At 42.3% G+C, this 20,321-nt stretch overlaps 1 protein-coding gene across 8 annotated transcripts in view; it reads right to left on the reverse strand.

Moving 5' to 3' along the window:
• Window positions 1–20,321, reverse strand: part of TANC2 (tetratricopeptide repeat, ankyrin repeat and coiled-coil containing 2) — a 703,225-nt gene that overhangs the window by 36,920 nt on the left and 645,984 nt on the right. For all 8 annotated transcript variants that reach the window (XM_077460125.1, XM_077460129.1, XM_077460128.1 and 5 more), the window contains 7 exons: window positions 6,071–6,325; window positions 4,483–4,608; window positions 4,043–4,324; window positions 3,672–3,799; window positions 2,296–2,527; window positions 2,037–2,203; window positions 980–1,587 (listed from right to left, as the gene is read on the reverse strand). In XM_077460125.1, the coding sequence (XP_077316251.1) occupies window positions 980–1,587; window positions 2,037–2,203; window positions 2,296–2,527; window positions 3,672–3,799; window positions 4,043–4,324; window positions 4,483–4,608; window positions 6,071–6,325 (1,798 nt within the window). The remainder of the gene's footprint in view (window positions 1–979; window positions 1,588–2,036; window positions 2,204–2,295; window positions 2,528–3,671; window positions 3,800–4,042; window positions 4,325–4,482; window positions 4,609–6,070; window positions 6,326–20,321) is intronic.

Below are 20,321 nucleotides of genomic sequence, written 5' to 3' on the forward strand. Positions count from 1 at the left end.
TGGCTTCTCTCTCCTCCCAAATGCCCCCACTGCAAGCAGCTTGCTATGGGGGCTCCCGAGCCGCTGCGCTGTGTGACCATTCACACACAGTTGTAGCTCAGCCCTGCTCCCTCCTCATTGGCTGTGAATAACAGTAGTGGGAGCCAATGGCTCCTGCAGTTGTCTCAGTCAATGAGGGGAGAGAGACCCGGAAGAATTGACGTTCTCATGCACATTGCTGGATCGAGAGGGGCTCAGATGAGTATTAGGGGGGCTGGGGGGATCTGCTACACACTGAAGGCTTATTTACTGTCATGCATAGAATGTATGAAGGTAAAACACCTTCACCCTTTACAACCACTTTAAGCCGAGTACGCATGGGCTGAATAACGGCTATGTTCAGCAGGAACTGGCAGTCAGCCCATGTGCACAGCTGCTTGTCCAACAGAAGCCAGTCTATTGACTATCTTTTGTTGAAAGGGCATTCTGGGGCGATTGGCTGTGACTGCTGATCGGTGTGTTCTGGAGGGGGGAGTCCCCATGTCAGAATACAAGGCACAGCAGGGGAATTTGCTGCACCAACATCGCTTGGGTTGGTACGGAGATGTCAGTGTGTACCAGGCTTTAAGCTGACCATACACATCAATTTTTTTTTTCCGTTCAACCTCCAGCCTGTCCAGGCTACAAAGAGATGGACAAATCTCCTGCTGCAGCTATGGTATTTCGACAGCCAACCCCACAGGATGTCAAAATACCAGAACAAGGCCTGCTTTAATTGGATGCAGCTGCTGTTCAGCCAACAATTTTCTGTCTGGCTCCTTAAATTTTTCACTGAAGGGATGTCAGGTGGGAGGTAGCAGACAGGGCCAGCCACTGTGTGAATTTTATCAGGAACTAGCTGAAATTTGCTCCATGTATAACCAGCTTCATGGGCGGCCTCACTAAAATGATGCAGATTTTAGAAAAATACTTTACGAATGCAAAACATATACTTGCTCACCTTGGGTCACATAGAAACTTGGTTTTCTCTCCATCTTCTCTCCAAATTAGCCACTCCCTGAATGAAGGATGAACAAACATTCGAGTCAGATCCCTTCTTTTGATGAGGAACATAGAAAGGTTCTCCATTCGTTGTTGAAAATCCTCCCACTCCAGACCTCCATCCACACTGCCTGCATTAATGGCCTGGAAGATGTGCTCATCAGTCAAGGGATGGAGAGAAGCTACAGCAACATTAAGAAGAGGGAGAGCCCTTTCAAAAGAGGACTGGGTTGGGAACCTCATGTTACACTGTAAGAGATAGACCTCGGATAGAGAAACAGGAACCACCTTGTAGCTGGAGCTCTTGAGTACTAGGTAGCCCTTCTCTATAAGGTCAAATGTAAGCTTCAGGTACAAATAAGAGCCCTGGCTCAAAGTCTTTAGGTGGGAACTGAGCTTTCCAAATGTGGTGTTGTCCATCTTTCCGTTGAGGGAGATGTTGTTCTGGATTTCTGAACTGCTGTGAATACGCTGCAGTATGTAGGCCTGTAAATCCTGATCTATGGCCTCATTTTCTTCCAGTCGGTCTAAGAATATACGGTGGAAGGGAAGCATCTTGGTAATCTCCTGTTATAGGAATAAATAAAGTGCGTTTAAGGACCAAGCCACATGGGTGTCATGATTAGTGCAAACATCTTCATAAAATCACTTATGAAATCCTGTAAATCACAAAAAAACATTCCTAGTAATTTAATTTTATATGATAAAGAATGTTGATTGTATTTTCCTGCTATTGGTGGAGCACAATGGTGGACAATTATGTCAATAGGTCTTGTTATTTTGTTCAGTTATCAATAGGTGCAGCTTTAACATGAGTGATGGCAGAAACCCAATAATGGGAGATTTTTGGTTACATAGCTTGTGCACTACAATATCTCATGTAATAGGAAAAATTGAATAGTAACAGTCAAGAAATAAGATGGAGACAGTGATAGCAGGGGGAGGATAAGATGTGAAATATGAAAACTAAAAAGGGAAACAAAAGAATCAAGGGATTTATCAACAGATTTGCTAACCTGCAGGGTTGTCCTCACAGTCACAATGAGTTTCAGCCAATGAGGGAACTTTCCTATCATCTTGCTTAGAAAAGACACAATTGTGTCTCCATAATCTGGTTTATGGAACTCTGCCTCGTTCAATCCATCTATCAGAATGATATAATCCTCATCAGGGATCTTTCTCTCTAAAAAAAAGAAGCCAGAAAAAATATTTAGATATTGAAGCTTTAGGAAAGATATTAGGAATGGTTATCATTCAACGTGCTTTAACAGTTACCTTTATACAGGTTTTCCAGGGGCTCCAGAACACCCCTACGGAATGAGGCAGCCGGATCCTGCACGCAGGAGCGTAAACTTAGTAGGCTTTGTAAGTGTGGTTCTCGCAGGAGCTGTTCCCGGTAAGCTACAAGCTGGGGGGCACGGCAGAGCAGGGCAGCCACATTGTGAACAAACTCAGGCACTAGACAGGTATATGCATTATCAGCCTGGCAGTAGTGATATGCCACCACCTGAAAAAAGCAACCAGAAGACATTATCATAGATAAGATGTCCACTCTTAGTAATCAACCCGATTAGAGATTTTTAACTGCCATATATCACCAACAGAGAAGCAGAGTGTTGGTGATATATGGCAGGACTGTTCAGCATTAAGCCCTTGTACACACGGTCGGACATTCCGACGGAAAATGTCCGATCGGACCGTGTGTGGGCTCCATCAGACTTTTTCCGTCGGAATGTCCGATCAACAAAGTTTGAGAGCTGGATATAAAAATTTGCCGACTTTGTCCGATCGTTTGTAGAGAATTCCGATCGGACAAAGTGCCATGCATGCTCAGATCCAATTCCTAGACCAAAGCTATTGGCTACTAGCCTGAACGTAGTCCCGTCGTAACGAAATAACTTCATCACGTTACGAACGATCGGATTTTCCGACAACTTTGTCCGACCGTGTGTATGCAACACCAGTTTCGGACAAAATCCGTCGGATTTTGTTGTCGGAATGTCTGACCGTGTGTACAAGGGCTTAGATGTATAATTTACATTTCAAAGGGTTGTCCCTCTAAAAAGCCAATTCCATATTGCACAGTCTGTACCCTTCTTGCCACAAGGCTCTGTTATCTAGCTATGGAACCATCCACACTTTTACTTTCACTGCCACTATCCATAGAGTAAACAGGAATCGCACCCCTCACCAACACACCATCCTTCATGCACCAGCTCTTTGAATTACAGCATAGTTCATGCTCTAAATGACACAGATTGTTTTATGGAAACTGGAGCATAGAAAGGCAGTTGCCCAAGGTAATTCATTTTGTCATCGCTGTACTGGAGAACTGATAGTAAATACAACAGCTCTGTTGTCCTTTACACTAGTTATTACAAAATCAATCAATCCGCATGTATATAAACCTCTTACTACTGCAGTTTTAGATCATCCCGCCCCCCCCAGTTTCACAATGTTGCAGACTATGGTCTGACTCACCTGGCAGCATTACAGCACAGGCACACCATACTGCAGTACATTTTTTTTACTGGCTTTTTTTTTTTTTACTGCAGAATAAGCCAAACACTGCCTGTTGCTTCAGAAAACAATGTAAGAATTACCCCTTATTGAGAATACCACATGTTGTAATAAATCACTGTCCTCGTTACCTGTGCGGCTATCCTTCTCATGGATTCCTCTTGCCGTCTACGCATTTCAGGTGTTCCCGGACAGCTACCACTAGAGATGCCAGTATGTGTCTGCCCTGGCTGTGCAATTTCACGGTTGGCCTCTGAGTCTGTTTATAGAAAAAAAGGTGTAACATTAAATGTAATAATACTTTATAATAATAAAAGTAATATTAAATTATGGACATAAATATCATTTATTTTTAAAACACTATATATCACATGATCACTGAACTAAAATACAGTGGGAAAAAAAACAGAAAGGATCGGTTACAGGTAACATTTACAATGATCTTTTTATGTCTAAAAACCTGTTTTATTTTATTTTCTCACTAGCAGTCTTGGACACTCACGTTTTGGTGAGGCATGGGGGCTGTCAGATGCTATTTGCCTCATACGTGTACCATGGCAGCTCAGGGACACCAGTCGAGAAATAATGGCGGTTTTCCCGAAGCCAATGTTGCCACAGATTACTACACCCCGATTTACACTCTCATCTTCACTCTGCAGCTGTGCATCAATCTCATGGAAGATCCAATCCCGACCCACAAATGTGGTATCCGTAGTGATACTCGGCACCTCAAACAGCAGTGGCTTCAAGGAGATGTCAGGAGGCCGGTAGGGAGCAAAGCGAACTGAGTAGAGAGAAAGAAGCGATTGTCAGAAAGCAAACCCTGGCTCTTTCATATTCTCTAATAACTTGAGGACTAGAGATACTTTCACCAACAATTTCATCTCACCCATCATACAAAGAAGGTGCTGTATGGGATTACTATACTCCTGCTGCTCTTACCTCGTAGATCTTGTGGGGTACGTGGTCCAGCAAGGGTCTGTCGTGGCATTCGCAAAGAGGTACGTAGAGGGGTGTGTCTTTGCTCATCCAAGTAGGCAAGGTCCTCTAGGTGTGCGGTGCTGGTGGCTAAGGTGGTTAAAAAGCAAAAGTGAGATAAAACTGTATATGGGTAAGGAACAACAGGGGGAGAAATGAAATAAAGAAAAGACCACAAAGAGATCAGAGAAAGACAACAACCAATTCATGGAGTGAAAAGAGAACTAAAGAAGCAAGGCAACATGATGAAAGTCCTAGAAGGAAAAAACAAAGATAAAGGAAATACAAAGTGGAGAAAAAAAAAAACTAAGAACAAAATATACAAGCAGCAGAAGATGTTGGAAAGGGAGGACTGAGAACTCCGAGATGGTGAAAAAGAAAAATACATTCTAAAATGAATAATTCTCTGATGCAGGAAAATATATTCCCTATACAGAACAACAAGATGTCGGTACACTTCATGTCCAGCTGTGATCTCTAACAGATACATGCTCGGCTGGATTCCACATTTACATAAAAGCACACCAGACTGTTGCATGCTGTACTTGCAACAAATATTTCTCTTTGTGGCCAGTGAAGGTCCCATCATTGTGGACTCCAGCCGAATATACTGCCAAGCAAATTCCATTCACCAGTCTATTGCAGAGTTCATTTTCTGAAGGTAAGTGTGTAGTGGTGGCACAACACATACCTGCAGATTCACTTTTCTGTCACTACATTTGTTAAATCAGCAGTTTGATGTATGTGTATGCATAATGTATTATTGTTTATAACTGAATTCAGAAATTTGTACTGCAAAGCTGGCCATATGCAGATCTTAGTTAGATCAACACGACTGCAACAAGGACCTACATAATCCCAAGTCTGGAAAGCTTTACAGTACAAAGTTGCAAGTAAATTTTTGCATATCTAGAAGATGAGATCTGAAATAAAACTGGACAGCGCCTGTATGACCAGCTAGAAAACCCAAGTGTTAAATGGAAAAATGCTATATTTTGTCTGGTACCCGATATTTGTGAACACACTAGCACTTTGCAAGTGCTTATTAAATCCTAGAGATCATATGATTCTAGGACAGGTATACTCAGCACTGGTCCTCATCCCACCAGAGTCACATAGTGCAGAATAAGATATGATGCTACCTGCACTGCTGCATACCCCACTACACCACTTCTGGTAATCTAAAAACTGCTGCATACCCTACACTACACCACTTCTGACACCAGTTCCATTAAACATGAAAAAAAAAAAAAAACGCCAAACGCCTTGAACCAGTGAGTGGTATTTTATCAGATTAACCTTTTTACTGTCCAAGTAAAGAACACAGATTCATTAAGAATAATGGTTTATTTAAGCTTGATTCATTTCCCTCCCACCATCTGCAGTCCTGTATCTCTTTTCCTCCCCCTCACACCCACGGAAAGAGAGCAGCATTAAGATTCTAGACACACACACACACAGGCTTGTGATCAAGCCTCTGCCCCCAATGAACATAACTTTGTGCACAGTACAATCATAGCAGTCCGGGACAACTTGCAACACCTTTTCTCACCTGCAACCGAATTGGGGCGGGGCATGAGGTAGAGCGGGATGGACTGCACGGACTGGGAGAGCCCTGTGTCCAGTCCCCTCTCGGGGATCTTGTTTAAGCTGAAGGTAGAGGCCATTAGATTCTCATCCACCCGGTACAAACTGGAATCCATGGACTTCTGAGGCTGTTTAATACACCCACGAGAACCGAAGTCTTTGTTGCTGTCTGCGCCATACTTGGAACGGTCCACATTCTCAGAGTAGCTGGTCAGGGTGGCTGCAGGTAAGAGGAGAGAGTCAGCATTATGATGAACACCGAAGTACAATAACATGCCCAGTCCCACAAAGTGCTATGCTAGAAAAATGAATCGTCTTCTTCTTCTGCTGGATGTTCTAATATCTGCACTGCAGGTTGGTAGCAGAGCAAATTCTATTGTAAATCACCATTCAGGGCATGTGTGGGCCCTGCAGATAGGAATTAACCGCACACGTGCACCATGCACACCGCCAGCATGAATTTCATGCCAGCATTCTCATCATTGACAAATTTACTAAGAAAAATAATGGGCAATGCTGGAATCTGACACATCGATTCATAATCTTCGATCTTCTGCTTCAGCATGAGGCAGAGAAGGAGACATTGTCATTCCTCTCCCCCTCCACTTCAGCAGCGGGAGTCGGAGAGGCAGATCGATAGAATCTTAAGGCAACGGCTTCCTTGTAGAAATAACAGTCTGCGTGCAGGAAAGCAGAGAAAACACACAGACATTATACATCCAAACCACGGACACACTGCGTACGTCAGAGAATCAGAGCCCATAATACAGACATCATGGCCATGTCCCCATCACCTTCCACTGACAGGAGAAAGACGCAGGGAGAAGTAGAATTCTGACATCGGCCTCCTATACAGCTAGTCTGACATTTTGCCAATATACAGCTTATCTGATAGCTTCTAATATAGCGTATAGAGACATTGTGTGACGTAGAGAACATACAATAGATCTGCCATTGTTGTCAAATCACATGCAGCATACAATTTCTGATAGAGTTCGAAAAGACTGTTCTATAGAATATATAGCATACATCCCGTATAGATAATATACAGATTACAGCTTTCTAGGATATAGGATGTGTGACAGCCTTGCAATGTGCAGATGGCTTTTTTAATGTAAAGTAGGTAGATTTGGTTATATTATACACTAGAGCCTAGTCCTCCTAGCCTTCCCTAATTTTCAAATAGCAGATATCATCAGGTCCTCATAACACAGACATATAACCCGGTCTCCCTCGCTTTATATACATATGGTATGTACTCTCCTAATACACAGATATTATGAACGGATCTTCTTTATTTGCTGGTGATCACGATATGCTCCTCTCTTCTCCTAATACACAGACAACATGCCATGATCCTCCCTCTCCCCCCAATACATAGAGACAGACAGAATAACAAAACATTCCTAATATTCAGGTATCGGATAAGACCGCCTTTCCTCCTCCTACTACACAGACCGCTTAACAAGACACTCCAAATATACAGGTATCATATGATTCTCTCTTCTCATACACAGTATTATAGGACTCATGTCTGATAAAGTGTGAGAGCAGGGGCGGACTGACCATTCGGGCACTCGGGCACTGCCATTAAGGGGCCCCAGCAGAGTTGACAGCCTCAATAAAACCAGGGACAGTATCTAGAAATCTGCGTTTTTTTTTTTTTTAAATCCCAAGATTATAGCTGCCCCACCTCTCCAGTACCTATTCTGTGTGTGTATATTGTGTGTGTATATTGTGTGTGTATATTGTGTGTGTATACTGTGTGTGTATATTGTGTGTGTATATTGTGTGTGTATATTGTGTGTGTATATTGTGTGTGTATATTGTGTGTGTATATTGTGTGTGTATATTGTGTGTGTATATTGTGTGTGTATATTGTGTGTCCCCATAATCTATTGCCCGGGGGCCCAACAATCTTCTCCTATTGCCCGGGGGCCCCACAATCTTCTCCTATTGCCCGGGGGCCCCACAATATTCTCCTATTGCCCAGGGGCCCCACAATCTTCCCCTATTGCCCGGGGGCCCCACAATCTTCCCCTATTGCCCGGGAGCCCCACAATCTTCCCCTATTGCCCGGGGGCCCCACAATCTTCCCCTATTGCCCGGGGGCCCCACAATCTTCCCCTATTGCCCGGGGGCCCCACAATCTTCCCCTATTGCCCGGGGGCCCCACAATCTTCCCCTATTGCCCGGGGGCCCCACAATCTTCCCCTATTGCCCGGGGGCCCCACAATCTTCTCCTATTGCCCGGGGGCTCCACAATCTTCTCCTATTGCCCGGGGCCCCACAATCTTCTCCTATTGCCCGGGGGCCCCACAATCTTCTGCTATTGCCTGGGGGGTCCCATAATCTTCTCCTATTGCCCGGGGGCCCCATGAGTTGTCAGTCTGCCCCTGTGTGAGAGGCCACCGTTCTATATGGAATCAAAATGACTGACTAGTTCAGAGTTAAAAACATTGTTGTTTTAGCAGTTCAAAAAAGAAAGTGAATAAAGTATCAGTACAATCTAATGCCCATATTAGTGAGACAAAGTGGTAAAATGTACTAAAAAAGTGGTGCACACAGAATCTGGTGCATCTGTAAATAGTAACCAATGAGCTTTCAGGTTTTAGCAAAGCTGAATTGAATAAGCTGAAGTTAGAAGACAGATTTTGTGTGCACCACTTTTAGTAAATCTCCCATGTTGTTTAGAGTCATGGATATAGCAAATGTTAAACTCCTAAACAATATCATACAATCCATAGTAATAAGGTGATCAATAGGCATAGGCTCTGACATGCCAAGCAGGATCTTGGCGCTTTATAACTCCCCCACGACCTAACTTCTCATTGACGGTACTCTAAGTGATACCTTCACTTTATACAATGGTACCAGACAGGGGTGCACCCTTTCCTCAATTTTATTTGCCCTTTCCTTAGAACCCTTTCTTGCGACTGTATGACACAATACTAATATACATGGAATCAAGGTTGGGGCTTATGAACATAAATATTGTTTTATGTCCAACAGTCCAATGTTACTTTACATAATCTCATGTCGGCTTTTGAGACCTTTGGGTCCCTCTCCAACTTCAAAATCAACTTATCGAAGTCCAAAATCTTAAATATTTCTGTACCACACAGAACTGCCTCTCCCCAGAAACCATCCTTCCCCTTCTCCCAGCAGCCCAAAAAAATAAAGTACTTAGGAGCGGAGGATCCGCTACTTCTGGGTCCTAATCAGATACCCCACTCAAGAATTTGCCCAAGAAGATGCGTAACGCACACCACCCCCAAGGGATTAGCCGACTTGCACATGCTGATTACACCTAGTGCCAGGCCAGGCACTTCAACATGTGAGTGTAACTGCTACTGCTGCTTTTATTACATTAATTAAAATACTACACTATAAGACTTTTATCCACGTCTCCTGTGGAGTCATTTTTCACATCCTAGTTTCATCTCAAGCGGCCAGTGGAATGGAATTGTGCTGTCAGTGGAATAAATTTGGTATTCCAAAAGTGCTTTATGACTATCCTGTAAAAAGGGGTCAAACATCTCTGGTGAGTGGCCACCTTCCCATTGAGCACTCATGGTGGAAGAACTAGAAGTTATATCTCAGAGAATTCTACTTTGGTGTTGAGATTATATCACATATGGACTTTTAGCTTGCTATCTATGCAATTTACTTCATCTGCGTCACATATTAATGTTGGATGATTACAGCCATTCATGGTTTTCACTGAACATTTAAAGCACCTCATCCTTTAATTACATATCCACAACTTGGGAATCTCACACCCAACTCAACGTCATTGTTCCGTGAAAATTACATCCCCTTATTCGATACGTCAAGACCTCCATAAATGGAACCAGTTAGCTAATTTACGATTGTTGAGAATTAGCGTTGTGAAAATTAACATTTTACCCAGACTGTTGTTTTTATTTCAAATGATTCCCTATAAGGTTCCTCTGGGTTTCTTTACAGTGCTGATGTCTTTGGTGTGAAAATACATCAGGCACCATAAACATCCACATTTTATGAATCCAACTCTCCAAACTAAACTCCAAAGGAGGGTTAGTCCTAATTGATTTCAAGAACTATTTCTTAGCAATTATCTTGAATAGCATAACAGACTGGAAACATCAAAGAGTCCAAGCTATGGGTGCAACTGGATCAAGACCTCAGTGGTGCGGAGTTGTTCCCACAGCTCTGGATTTCCAGGAACTTCCGAACCCTGTCTGCAAGTACCTCACCTCTAACCAGGTTGACCATCACAATTTGGGATTCCCTCTGCAAATCACATAACTGGCCCTACAACTTACCTTTGAAGCACTTAACAGGTCACTCATTCTTCCAAACAGGGGAGCTAGATTCACAGTTCCAAACTTGGACCCCCCCCAAATACAAATACTTCTTCACCATGTCATGACTCCTCCCAATAAACTCCCTACTAAATTTACTGCTATGGACCAATGGAGATACCAACAACATGCAATGTTTGTCAAGCCCCTACCAAAACCACTGTGCACAAATCGCAGATCTAACTCCATTGGAAAGCATATTGGCCTACACACAACCTCTGCAGAAAATCATCTCTTCACTTTACAAAGCCTTACCATCACTAAAGCCCAAATATCAGCCTACCTTTCCAACAAGCTGAAAAAAGGATCTACAACATCCTTTAACGGATAACCAAGGTTCCATTGTTCTTCAGCTAGCTCACACCTCCTCCATTTCTTCTAACGTTACAGAGATCAGTTATAAACATCTAACCAGATGGCACTATACACCTGCTGTTCTTCATAAATCTTTTCCAGATACCTCTGCTCTTTGTTGGAGAGGTTGCGATGAGGTAGCCACACATGCACACATTTGGTGGCAGTGTCCACTCATTCGCACCTATTGGTCATCTGTCTTATACTGGATTGAAGTGATACAAGCTTCATCTGTTATTAATGATCACTGGGTTGTGTTATTTAATTGTACGGGCGAAAAGCCCATTTCCCCACCCTTCTGAATACGGCAAAATAACTCATACTTAGATTTTGGAAGCAGACCACTATCCCGACACTACAACATTGGCTGCAAGTTGTGGATCATATTGATCACATGGAAGATTTTACATATGAATTTAGAGATCAGGCCTCTACCTCACATAAGATATGGGCCTCCTCATTCACCTTTACATTCTCCTCTCTATATGCAGATATTATGTTCCAATCTGAGTAACTACTCTCCCTTTTAACACAGCATACCTATATTTTTGTTAATTTCTGTATGAGGCAGGCTCTCCCCCCTTCCCTCTATCCTAACTTTCTCCCTTTTCCCAGCTTATTTTCTAATTGCACTTTTCATTGAGTACTGACTAGTTTATACCAAAACTTATTTGTCAAGTGTTGGATACGCCTAAGACTTCTGAACATTGTATATTACACAGTGTAGTTCATACTGTAGTGTTGTAACTTTAATACATTTTTATTGAAAAAATATTCAACAAAAAAAAATTAAGTTGATCAAGGTGAATAATGAAGATACAATGACCTGTAAGAGTAGAGCAATATGGAGGCCATGGAATGGAAGGGGACAGCAATATGTCCCCAGGCAGTGCAGAATCACTGAACTACAAAAAAACAAACTTCTTCAAAGATTCACATAAAACACAGCTAAACCACAACAGAAATATATACACAAATTATAAAGATGAGTTTATAGATGACCAGCATGGTCTCTCCTCTGTTCTCTTTTCCATCCATCATAGGTTCAGAGGTTCTGTTCTACCAATGACAGTGAGGCCCAATAATTGTAATTTGTACCAACATGCAATTGACCAGCTTTAGTAGTGTATTGGTAAATGCTTTAGCCTTATGTACTTGTATGGCGTTTCTTGCTATGCATATGTCTTTGATGGCCTTATTATCGTGTTATCTTGTACCTAGTTGTACTTTCTATGTAAAATCAATAAAGGTTTTAAAACGTAAAAATAAAACCTGCATGGTCACTCAGCTACTGAGAAGTGTGGATAGCCAGCTATTGTAAATATGAAAACGTGTAAGTACTCCAAGTAGATATTTCTCAAAACTGCTATCTGGTCCTTTAAAAAATTAATTTCTTATAGCTAAAATAAACCTTAAACAGGCTGAAACGGAACCCCCTATAAATACTATAAGAATCATTTTAATTATTCATCAATTATCACTTTATGAAAAACTAAAGGCAAATTATTTTTTCTTTTTTAGTTTTGAAAGTGTAGAGGGATTATGACACCTGTCAGTAGTTATTGCAGTAACCCCCCCCCCCGTTAGGGAGATTCATCCTCTCTATTAGTCTTGTTTACCATTATCACCTAAGGTGAACATAAAAGAAAATTCCAAATTGGGCTGTCCCCAGAACAAAAATAGAAGGGAAATCTAGGGACACTAGTTTTGACAACCATGGTGGGAAAAAAGGTATTCCCTCACTTTAGAGGGATTTTCTTTCACTTCCTGTTTGCCAATTGGACAGGAAGTGAAGGTAAATCTCATCAACGGGACACAGAAGGCATAAATAAACCTTACATGGGTTATAACCCTCCCTTACTCTATCCAAAATGAAAAATAAGTTGTGCCTTTAGTTCTACTTTAAGTATGGGGGTATTGGGGTAGCCAAATCTCTTGATTTGTGGATGATGGTACTTGGTATTCTTACACCTACCAGAGGCGATACTCGCAACTCTTTGAAGTTCTACTTTAAGCATATTAATTGTGCTCATTGGGAAGTCCTGATTGTGCTTACAAAAAACACAACCTTCAGAGAATAGGGCTGCCCAATCCAGAACAGCACACACCAGAACACTCCTTGAGTAATGGCTTGGGGAGGTCATTAGGTAACCTTGTTGTCGCTCAGGTGATGATTGACTTACAGTAATAAGAGTCAACGTTGCAAGACCTGGCATACTAGTCTGAAAAAAATGTTTCTTGGCTTAAAAAAAAAAAAAAAAATGTTATCTTTAAAATTTGATTAACTCCTTGTACAGGTTTCCATTTCCATAAATAAATTAGGGTATAAATACTCTTTGCGGCCACCCCGCTGGTATTTTTATCTTGCATCTGAGAGTGCTACATCAGAAAGCACTGAAAATAATACTATTGCCTGACAACAGGGCAGGTGTTTGCAAACGAGTAATACTTAGTGATTGTAAAGTTGTTGTTTTTTTAAACAACAAACATTTCATACCTACCTGCTCTGTGCAATGGCTTTGCACAGAGCAGCTCTGATCCTCGTCTTCTGGGGTCCTCCGCTGGCGCTCCTCCTCTACTCCCGATGGTGGCACATGTGCAGGCTCAACCACAAGCCATGCTGTGTGTGTTAAGTGATTGTGGTCAGCATAATGTTAATAAATCCTATGTACAGTTTTAAAGGAAATACTGTAAGTATGTGGGGACAACCCACTTTACAAATTGCATATACAGTTTTTGCTTCCTGCCTCATGGTTACTGTGAGCTTATAAACACTAATCTATAAATCTGCCCAGTGGCTTACCCTGTGATTCCAGCAGCTGTTTTGTTGATGTTGACAATATTCTTTAAAGGAGAAGTAGGGCTAAGCCCGCTGGCAGCTGATGTCACTCAGCTGGTCCAAACTTTAGAGAGATCCTGACTTTAATGTAATGTCGGGATCCACCCAGATGCCTGGACCCGTAGCTGGCTCAGCCTCTCATCGTGAGCCAACTACTCCTGCCCAGCACTCCAGTGAGTGCTGCAGGGGCAGCGCTGAAAGCCGGTGACCGACAGTCACTGGCTCTCTGCTCACTGCAGACAGAGAACTGAGCAATCAGTGGTCTTTTGATCACTCAGTTCTCAGTGTAGAGGCGGTGGGGGATCAATGCTGCATCCACCTAGGTGAGTATGTGTTTTTTTTTTCTAATTCAACACTTCTCAATATACAGAATTCCAGTAAAGGAGGAATGTACACAAACAGGAAGCACGTAAAAACGTGAAAGTCACATCAAATAATATTTTTTTTCCCGGAGGCCAAAAATTACAATAACTTGGAATGTCAATTTTATAACAATACATGGTAGTGAATAAAAAAAAATCCAAAAAATGATGGCCCTGCCTCACAAGAAATGGAACAACTGATAACTGGAACCGTTGCTCAAAGCAATCAATCAAACATGATGCTACAATTTCTGATCTGAGCTAGAAAGACAAAATTGGATTCTAATCAGCTGCTAGGAGCAACACCTTCATATTTGGTTCATTCATTTTAAAAATCATGTTGTGTCTCTAGGACAAAAATACAGATGGCATGTAGGATGAAAGGTAGCATTTCACGAGGATATGCCCACAGTTAGAATAGGTGAACATCTGCAGCAGCTGAGTATCTGGGTCATGGAAGGGGTTAACTTCAAATGTGTGCTTCAAGAGCTCTGAAGGGGACAACATCTACTGTGGATAAGGCTGAAAACATCCTTGGAAGTTGTCTCTCCAAAAAAATGACAGGGAAGGAGACATCCACCTGTCATCTGTAGCGCTGGCACCAGCTGCTGTGTATTATGCAACTCACTCCATGGACTAAAGTGATGCATGAGCAATGAGACAGAAGGGTTGGCCAGGTATCTCTGAACAACGAGAACACTTCTGATACTTGAGGCACTTGATAGCTCTTCCCAAGTATCCCAAAACAGACCAGTCCTCATCTGAGAACTGCAGTCGGCCAAAACTGAAAACAGGTTAACAACTGTGTCTGAAACAAAACAAACGGCCTAAAGGGAATTTACGTGGATAAAATACCTTTCTGGGCACAAGGAGGCTACATGGAAACTTGAGGACCTTATTTCTAATTAGGCTCCATGCACACTGAAGCTCAAAAAAGCTTTTTCTGGACGCCAGATTGCTGGCAGAAAACGCTGGCTGAAAAACCTGCTTTTAACAGCGTTTTGTACTAGCGTTTACGAGCATTTATTAGTGTTCGCATTTATGGGCGTTTTCAATAGAAATACACAGAGGACACTCCAAAAATCCCACAGTGCATTCCAAACTCCCACAATGCATTGAAAAAATAAAATGCCGAACACTAATTAACGTGTGTTTATGAGCGTTTATAAGTGTTTATGAGCGTTTATCAGCGGTTGACTTTTTTTGGCGGTGAAAAACGGCACTTTGAACGCGAATTTCTGGCGTTCAGAAAAAAGCCCATAAACTCCACTGCTCATTAAAGCTAAAAACCATCCATGTGTGCATGGACACACTGTGTTTATGAACTCCAGTGTGCATGGAGCCTTAAATTTGCGTCGAAGCATGCAGTCTGACAACAGCACAATGATCCATGCACAATAGGCGTGTATTCCAATATGCATCATTGATATCTACCCTATGCAAGTATGTTTGCTTACAATAAACCGGAGGTTAGAAATAGTGCTAGGCTGGGTTCACATGAGTGTGAATTGGATGCCTGTTTCTCCACATCCAATTCGCATGACATGCGAGTGCGACCAGCTCTCAAAGGATCCAGTTCACACAGGTCTGGGGCGGCCACGGAGCGAAATTCCAAAAGGGTCCTGGGCGTGTTTGGTCTAGTTCAGGTGCAAATTCAGGCAAATATTCAGACCTGAATTGCACCTGAACCGGTGAGGGTTCAAAGTGATTGATGACCTCCATTAATAAGAGATCAGACTGCATGATAAGGAGTTTGGCTATCTGGTGTTGAAAGATTTTTCACTTGCTGCACTGACACTATTTTTTATGCCGCGTACACACGGTCGGAATTCCAGCCAGAAAAAGACCAATGAGAGCTTTTCATCGGAAAATGCGACCGTGTGTATGCTCCATCGGAATTTAGCTGTCCGAATTCCGCCAGCCAAAAATTGATAGCATGTTCTCAATTTTCCCGACGGAAAAACTATCGGTAATTTCCGATCGTGTGAATGCGATTCCGACATGCAAAAAATCACTCATGCTCAGATTCAACTACGAGACAGAAGCTATTGGCTACTGACTATTGAACTTCCTTTTTCTAGTCACGTCGTATGTGTTGTACGTCACCGCGTTATAAATGATCGGAATTTGATGTGACCGTGTGTAGGCAAGACAGCTTGAGCCGAATTCCGTCGGGAAAACCATCAGAGCTTTTTCAGATGAGAATTCCGATCGTGTGTACGCGGAAATATAAATTAGATAAATTCCCTTGGAGTGTGATGCAAAATGCACAGAATGTGATGGGACTTGATTTTTTTACTTACTAATATAATTTGCGATTATATCACTTTAATTGTTTGTGATTGTGAAAGGAGTCATGGTATAATTAATATTTATCTTTGCGCCTAAAGGGACAGCACTTTACATATATGGTATGCAACCTACACCACAACCTTAACCTGATTTTTCCCTGCTTCTATACCCGCTCATTTCCTTAATCCCATTATCTTCTATATATCTAGTGGGTTCATTACCTTATATTTTCCTTTGTTTATCTAACATTTTTTCTTACCTTAAGTGCTGTGGTACTTTGCAACTCTGTGTATCTGCCATGGAAGGATGATAGAATGTGGCTTTTCTAGTCCATTGGTAATTGATTGACCCACCTACATATAATGACCGTGAAGTCTTTATGTTAAAGGATTGTGAACAGATTTTCATTGCCTTATAAGTACTAAGTACAATGGAAATGTTGGAGAAAGTAACCACACTGCATTTCCATATCAGCAATGTTATTTTTTTGTTGGAAATTAATAAAACTAATTGGAAGCAAAGGGAATGTACAGTGTTTTTCTTGCCATCTCATTATTAATAATGTACTCCCTTAAAGAGGTTGTAAAGCCACTATGTGATGTGATAATACAATAGCCCCTGGTAGATAACCCAGTGTCTGAGCTTTATAAAAAAAATATGCTGATTTCTACCCAATATCACAGTGTCTCCCGGCATTCACATGACTCCTCCTCGGCTCTCCGCTCTCCCAGGCTGAGAGCTACAGTGGCCGGGGCCGAGAATAGGGTTGCCACTTTTTCTTCAAGCCAAACCTGAACACTTTAGCAAAAATATATATTTTATACACTATAACAGTGGTCTCCAAACTGCGGCCCTTTACTTGCCCTTATTGGGCCCTTGAGTCATTATTCCTACCATTGACACCAACAATGGGCAGTATTCCTTCCACTGACATCAACGATTGGGCCTCATTTCTTCTAATGACAACAAAAATTGGGCACATTTCCTCCCATGGACACCAACTGTTTCTCCACCTAATACCAAAGATCGGGCAGTGTTTACTCCCACTGGGCACAGTCCGGTCACCCTAAAGTCTGAAGGACAGTAAACTGGCCCTTTCTTTTGAATGTTTGGAGACCCCTGATCTATAGGATTGTAACAGGCCTGGGACACCTTTGGGCACTCCAAAGAGAATAGTAATGTGGCATGCATAGTGCCCCATCGTCTTCCTATCAGGCCCTGTTCTAAGTCACATTCCTGTCTGAATATTGTGTCCGGGTTTCAGGTGGACCGAAACCCGAACACATGATTGCAAACCCAAACTGTCCGGGTGAATCCCAAACAGGTGGCAACCCTAGCCGAGAACTCCCGCTGATGTCAGCCGGGAGGAGAGGAGGAGAGAGCCGAGGAGTCACGTGAGCGCCAAGCAGTGCTCTGATATAAGGTAGAAATCAGCATATTTTTTATAGAGCCCATGTTATCTAACAGAGGCTATTGTATTACCATGATATCATTTTGTAGCAAGGAGAGGGCAGCAGAGTGGCACTGGTAAGAGCTGACAGACAGGGAGGGGGGAGGAGGACACATGAGAGCTGCAGAGGTACTGTGCTGTGTAACATGCTTTAAGGGAACAGGATGCTTTTTTTTTTGGAGGGGTAACAAACACTTTAAAGCAGTTGTATTGTCCGCCTGGTCATTTTTACCTACAGGTAAGCCTATAAGGCTTACCTGTAGGTAATATGAATATCCCCTAAACCTGTGCGGTTTAGGAGATATTCATCTTATACGCAGTGAAGGTCCGGCGTATTGTGCTGGAACTTGCCGGACTGGAGGGCTCCAGCGTGCATGAGCGGGAGTGACCTCATTGCGGCTCCAGCCACTCAGTGATGGAGCCGCAAACCCAGAAGAAACGCTGAGGGAACATGTCAGCTCCCTCAGCGGTGACCGGGAGGCCCTGTGGGAGCTTTGTTCTAAGGTAAGAATTTCATAATGAGCTAGTATGCGTCATACTACCCCTTTGCTTTACAGTTTATTTTGTTTTTTTTTTGGGGGGGGGGGGGGGCAAACAACCGCTTTAATATCATATCTCAGCAATTGTTAAGCAGGGAGGTAGGGTGATGGTGGCGGAAATTCTTTACTTCTTTTAGCAGCTAATCTTATAAGCTCAAAAAATTTGAACGTCACATCAAAATTTGGTAAAGGTGAACACTGCAATAGGAATCGCAGAATATATTAATAGGAATACTCCGAAAACAAACAATACATCAAATATCTGGTTTGGTTTTGGAAGTATTCCTATAATATATAGTGTAGTACTGTATTAGTTTGTAATTTTGTAACATTCAGATTGAGTGGACCACTCACCGATCGCAGCAGCAACACGCATTCTTTATATTGTATGGTTTCTTTCACATGTGTGCGCAAGGGTATTTGTTTTAATAATAATCACAGAATATACCGTAAAGTACTGCAGGCTTTCCCTTTAATGTTGTAGAATCCAAATTGTTGTAGAAAATTCTACACCTACAGCAAATGAATACTTGTCACGCCTTCATTAAGATTGGTTAGAAATTTGAAAAAACGCCTAGGGTGTGTGCTGGAGGCAGGAAGAGTCATTACCTGTAGTGTGCCTCTAGGATAACAAGGGATTGTGGATGACGCCATCGCTGAAGCAAATAAAGATGTGCCTCTATTTTTGGGGCAGGCAGGGGTAGGATCACCGTCATCCTGACTGAAGCAGGAGGGGGTTAATGTGAGAAGCCTATCCCTCTGGCTGAGAAGAATCAATCAAACAGTAAAAATTTCTCTCTGGGAGGAAAGAGATTGATTTCTCCTTTGCGGGAGTCAGACTGGGTAGTTTTTAGTCAAGCCTTGGTGGGACTATTCAGCGCTGAGAGAGATAGGGTGTATGCTGGGAGACTGTTAATGTGCTGAGAAGATATGATAGTGCAGGATTGAGGTCAGCAGGAGGCCTTATGAATAATAAGGAGTATATGAGGCTTGCAAAGGGGTGAAGCACTGTATAAACAGGATCAGCATTTAATAAGTGGGCTATAGTGGGGGGTACAATGCAGGGGTCGAGGGGTAGGAATCTAAAGCAAGAAAATAAAGGGTGATAACAGCACTGAACTAGAGTCAAGGCGGCCGCAGATAAAAGAACCATCTTTCTTTTATTCAAGTCTAATTGACAAACAGGAGAAGAATTTTACCACTACATAACCAACGCTGGCTGAATCAACTAGTTTAATTGCAGAGGTGACCATCACATAGAAATTAAATTATGAAGCCCTTTGGTCCCCTTGGGTGGCACACTTTCTCCCACCCAATTTTGATGAATCCCCTTTACTCCCATAAGAGGCATCCTCTCTAATGTATCTTTTGTCCAAGCTGACTGATACATCTAAAACATAAAATAATCTTGAGTGGGTGACTGGGGACAAAGAGAAGGCAAATTTATTAAATACTTTCTTCAGCTCTGTGTATACAAAGGAGCATGGGGTAGCTTATGTCCATAATGGGGGTGGTAGTGACACAGCCCCGGTTGATCCACAATGGCTCAAAAGTGATATGGTCCAGAATAAAGGTGAATAAAGCACCTGGACCAGATGGCATCCACCCATGTATTTTACAGGGATCAAGCTCTGTCATTTCAAGGCCATTGTTTCTAATATTTAGGGACTTGTTAAAGACTGGAATGGAACCACTGGACTGGCGCAGGGCCAATGTGGTGCCTATATTTAAAAAGGGACCAAAGTCTTTACCAAGTAACTATAGACCTGTTAGTTTAACTTCTATAGTCGGGAAGATAATGGAGAGTTTAATAAATGACCACACAGACGAGTTCTTGCTGGAAAAAAATATTTTAAGAAACAGACAGCATGGATTCATGAAAGACAGAAGTTGTCAAACAAACCTAAGTAAAGTAAGTAAAAACTTTGGACAGAGGGGTGGCGGTGGACGTGATATACTTGGATTTTGCAAAAGGGTTTGACACAGTTCCCCACACACAGCTCATGGGTAAGGTAAAGTCTATAGGCTTAGAAA

This window comes from Lithobates pipiens, unplaced genomic scaffold, assembly GCF_037356315.1.
Source record: "Lithobates pipiens isolate NorthernLeopardFrog02 unplaced genomic scaffold, aLitPip1_a1.2 Scaffold_28, whole genome shotgun sequence".
Lineage (NCBI taxonomy): Eukaryota > Metazoa > Chordata > Amphibia > Anura > Ranidae > Lithobates > Lithobates pipiens.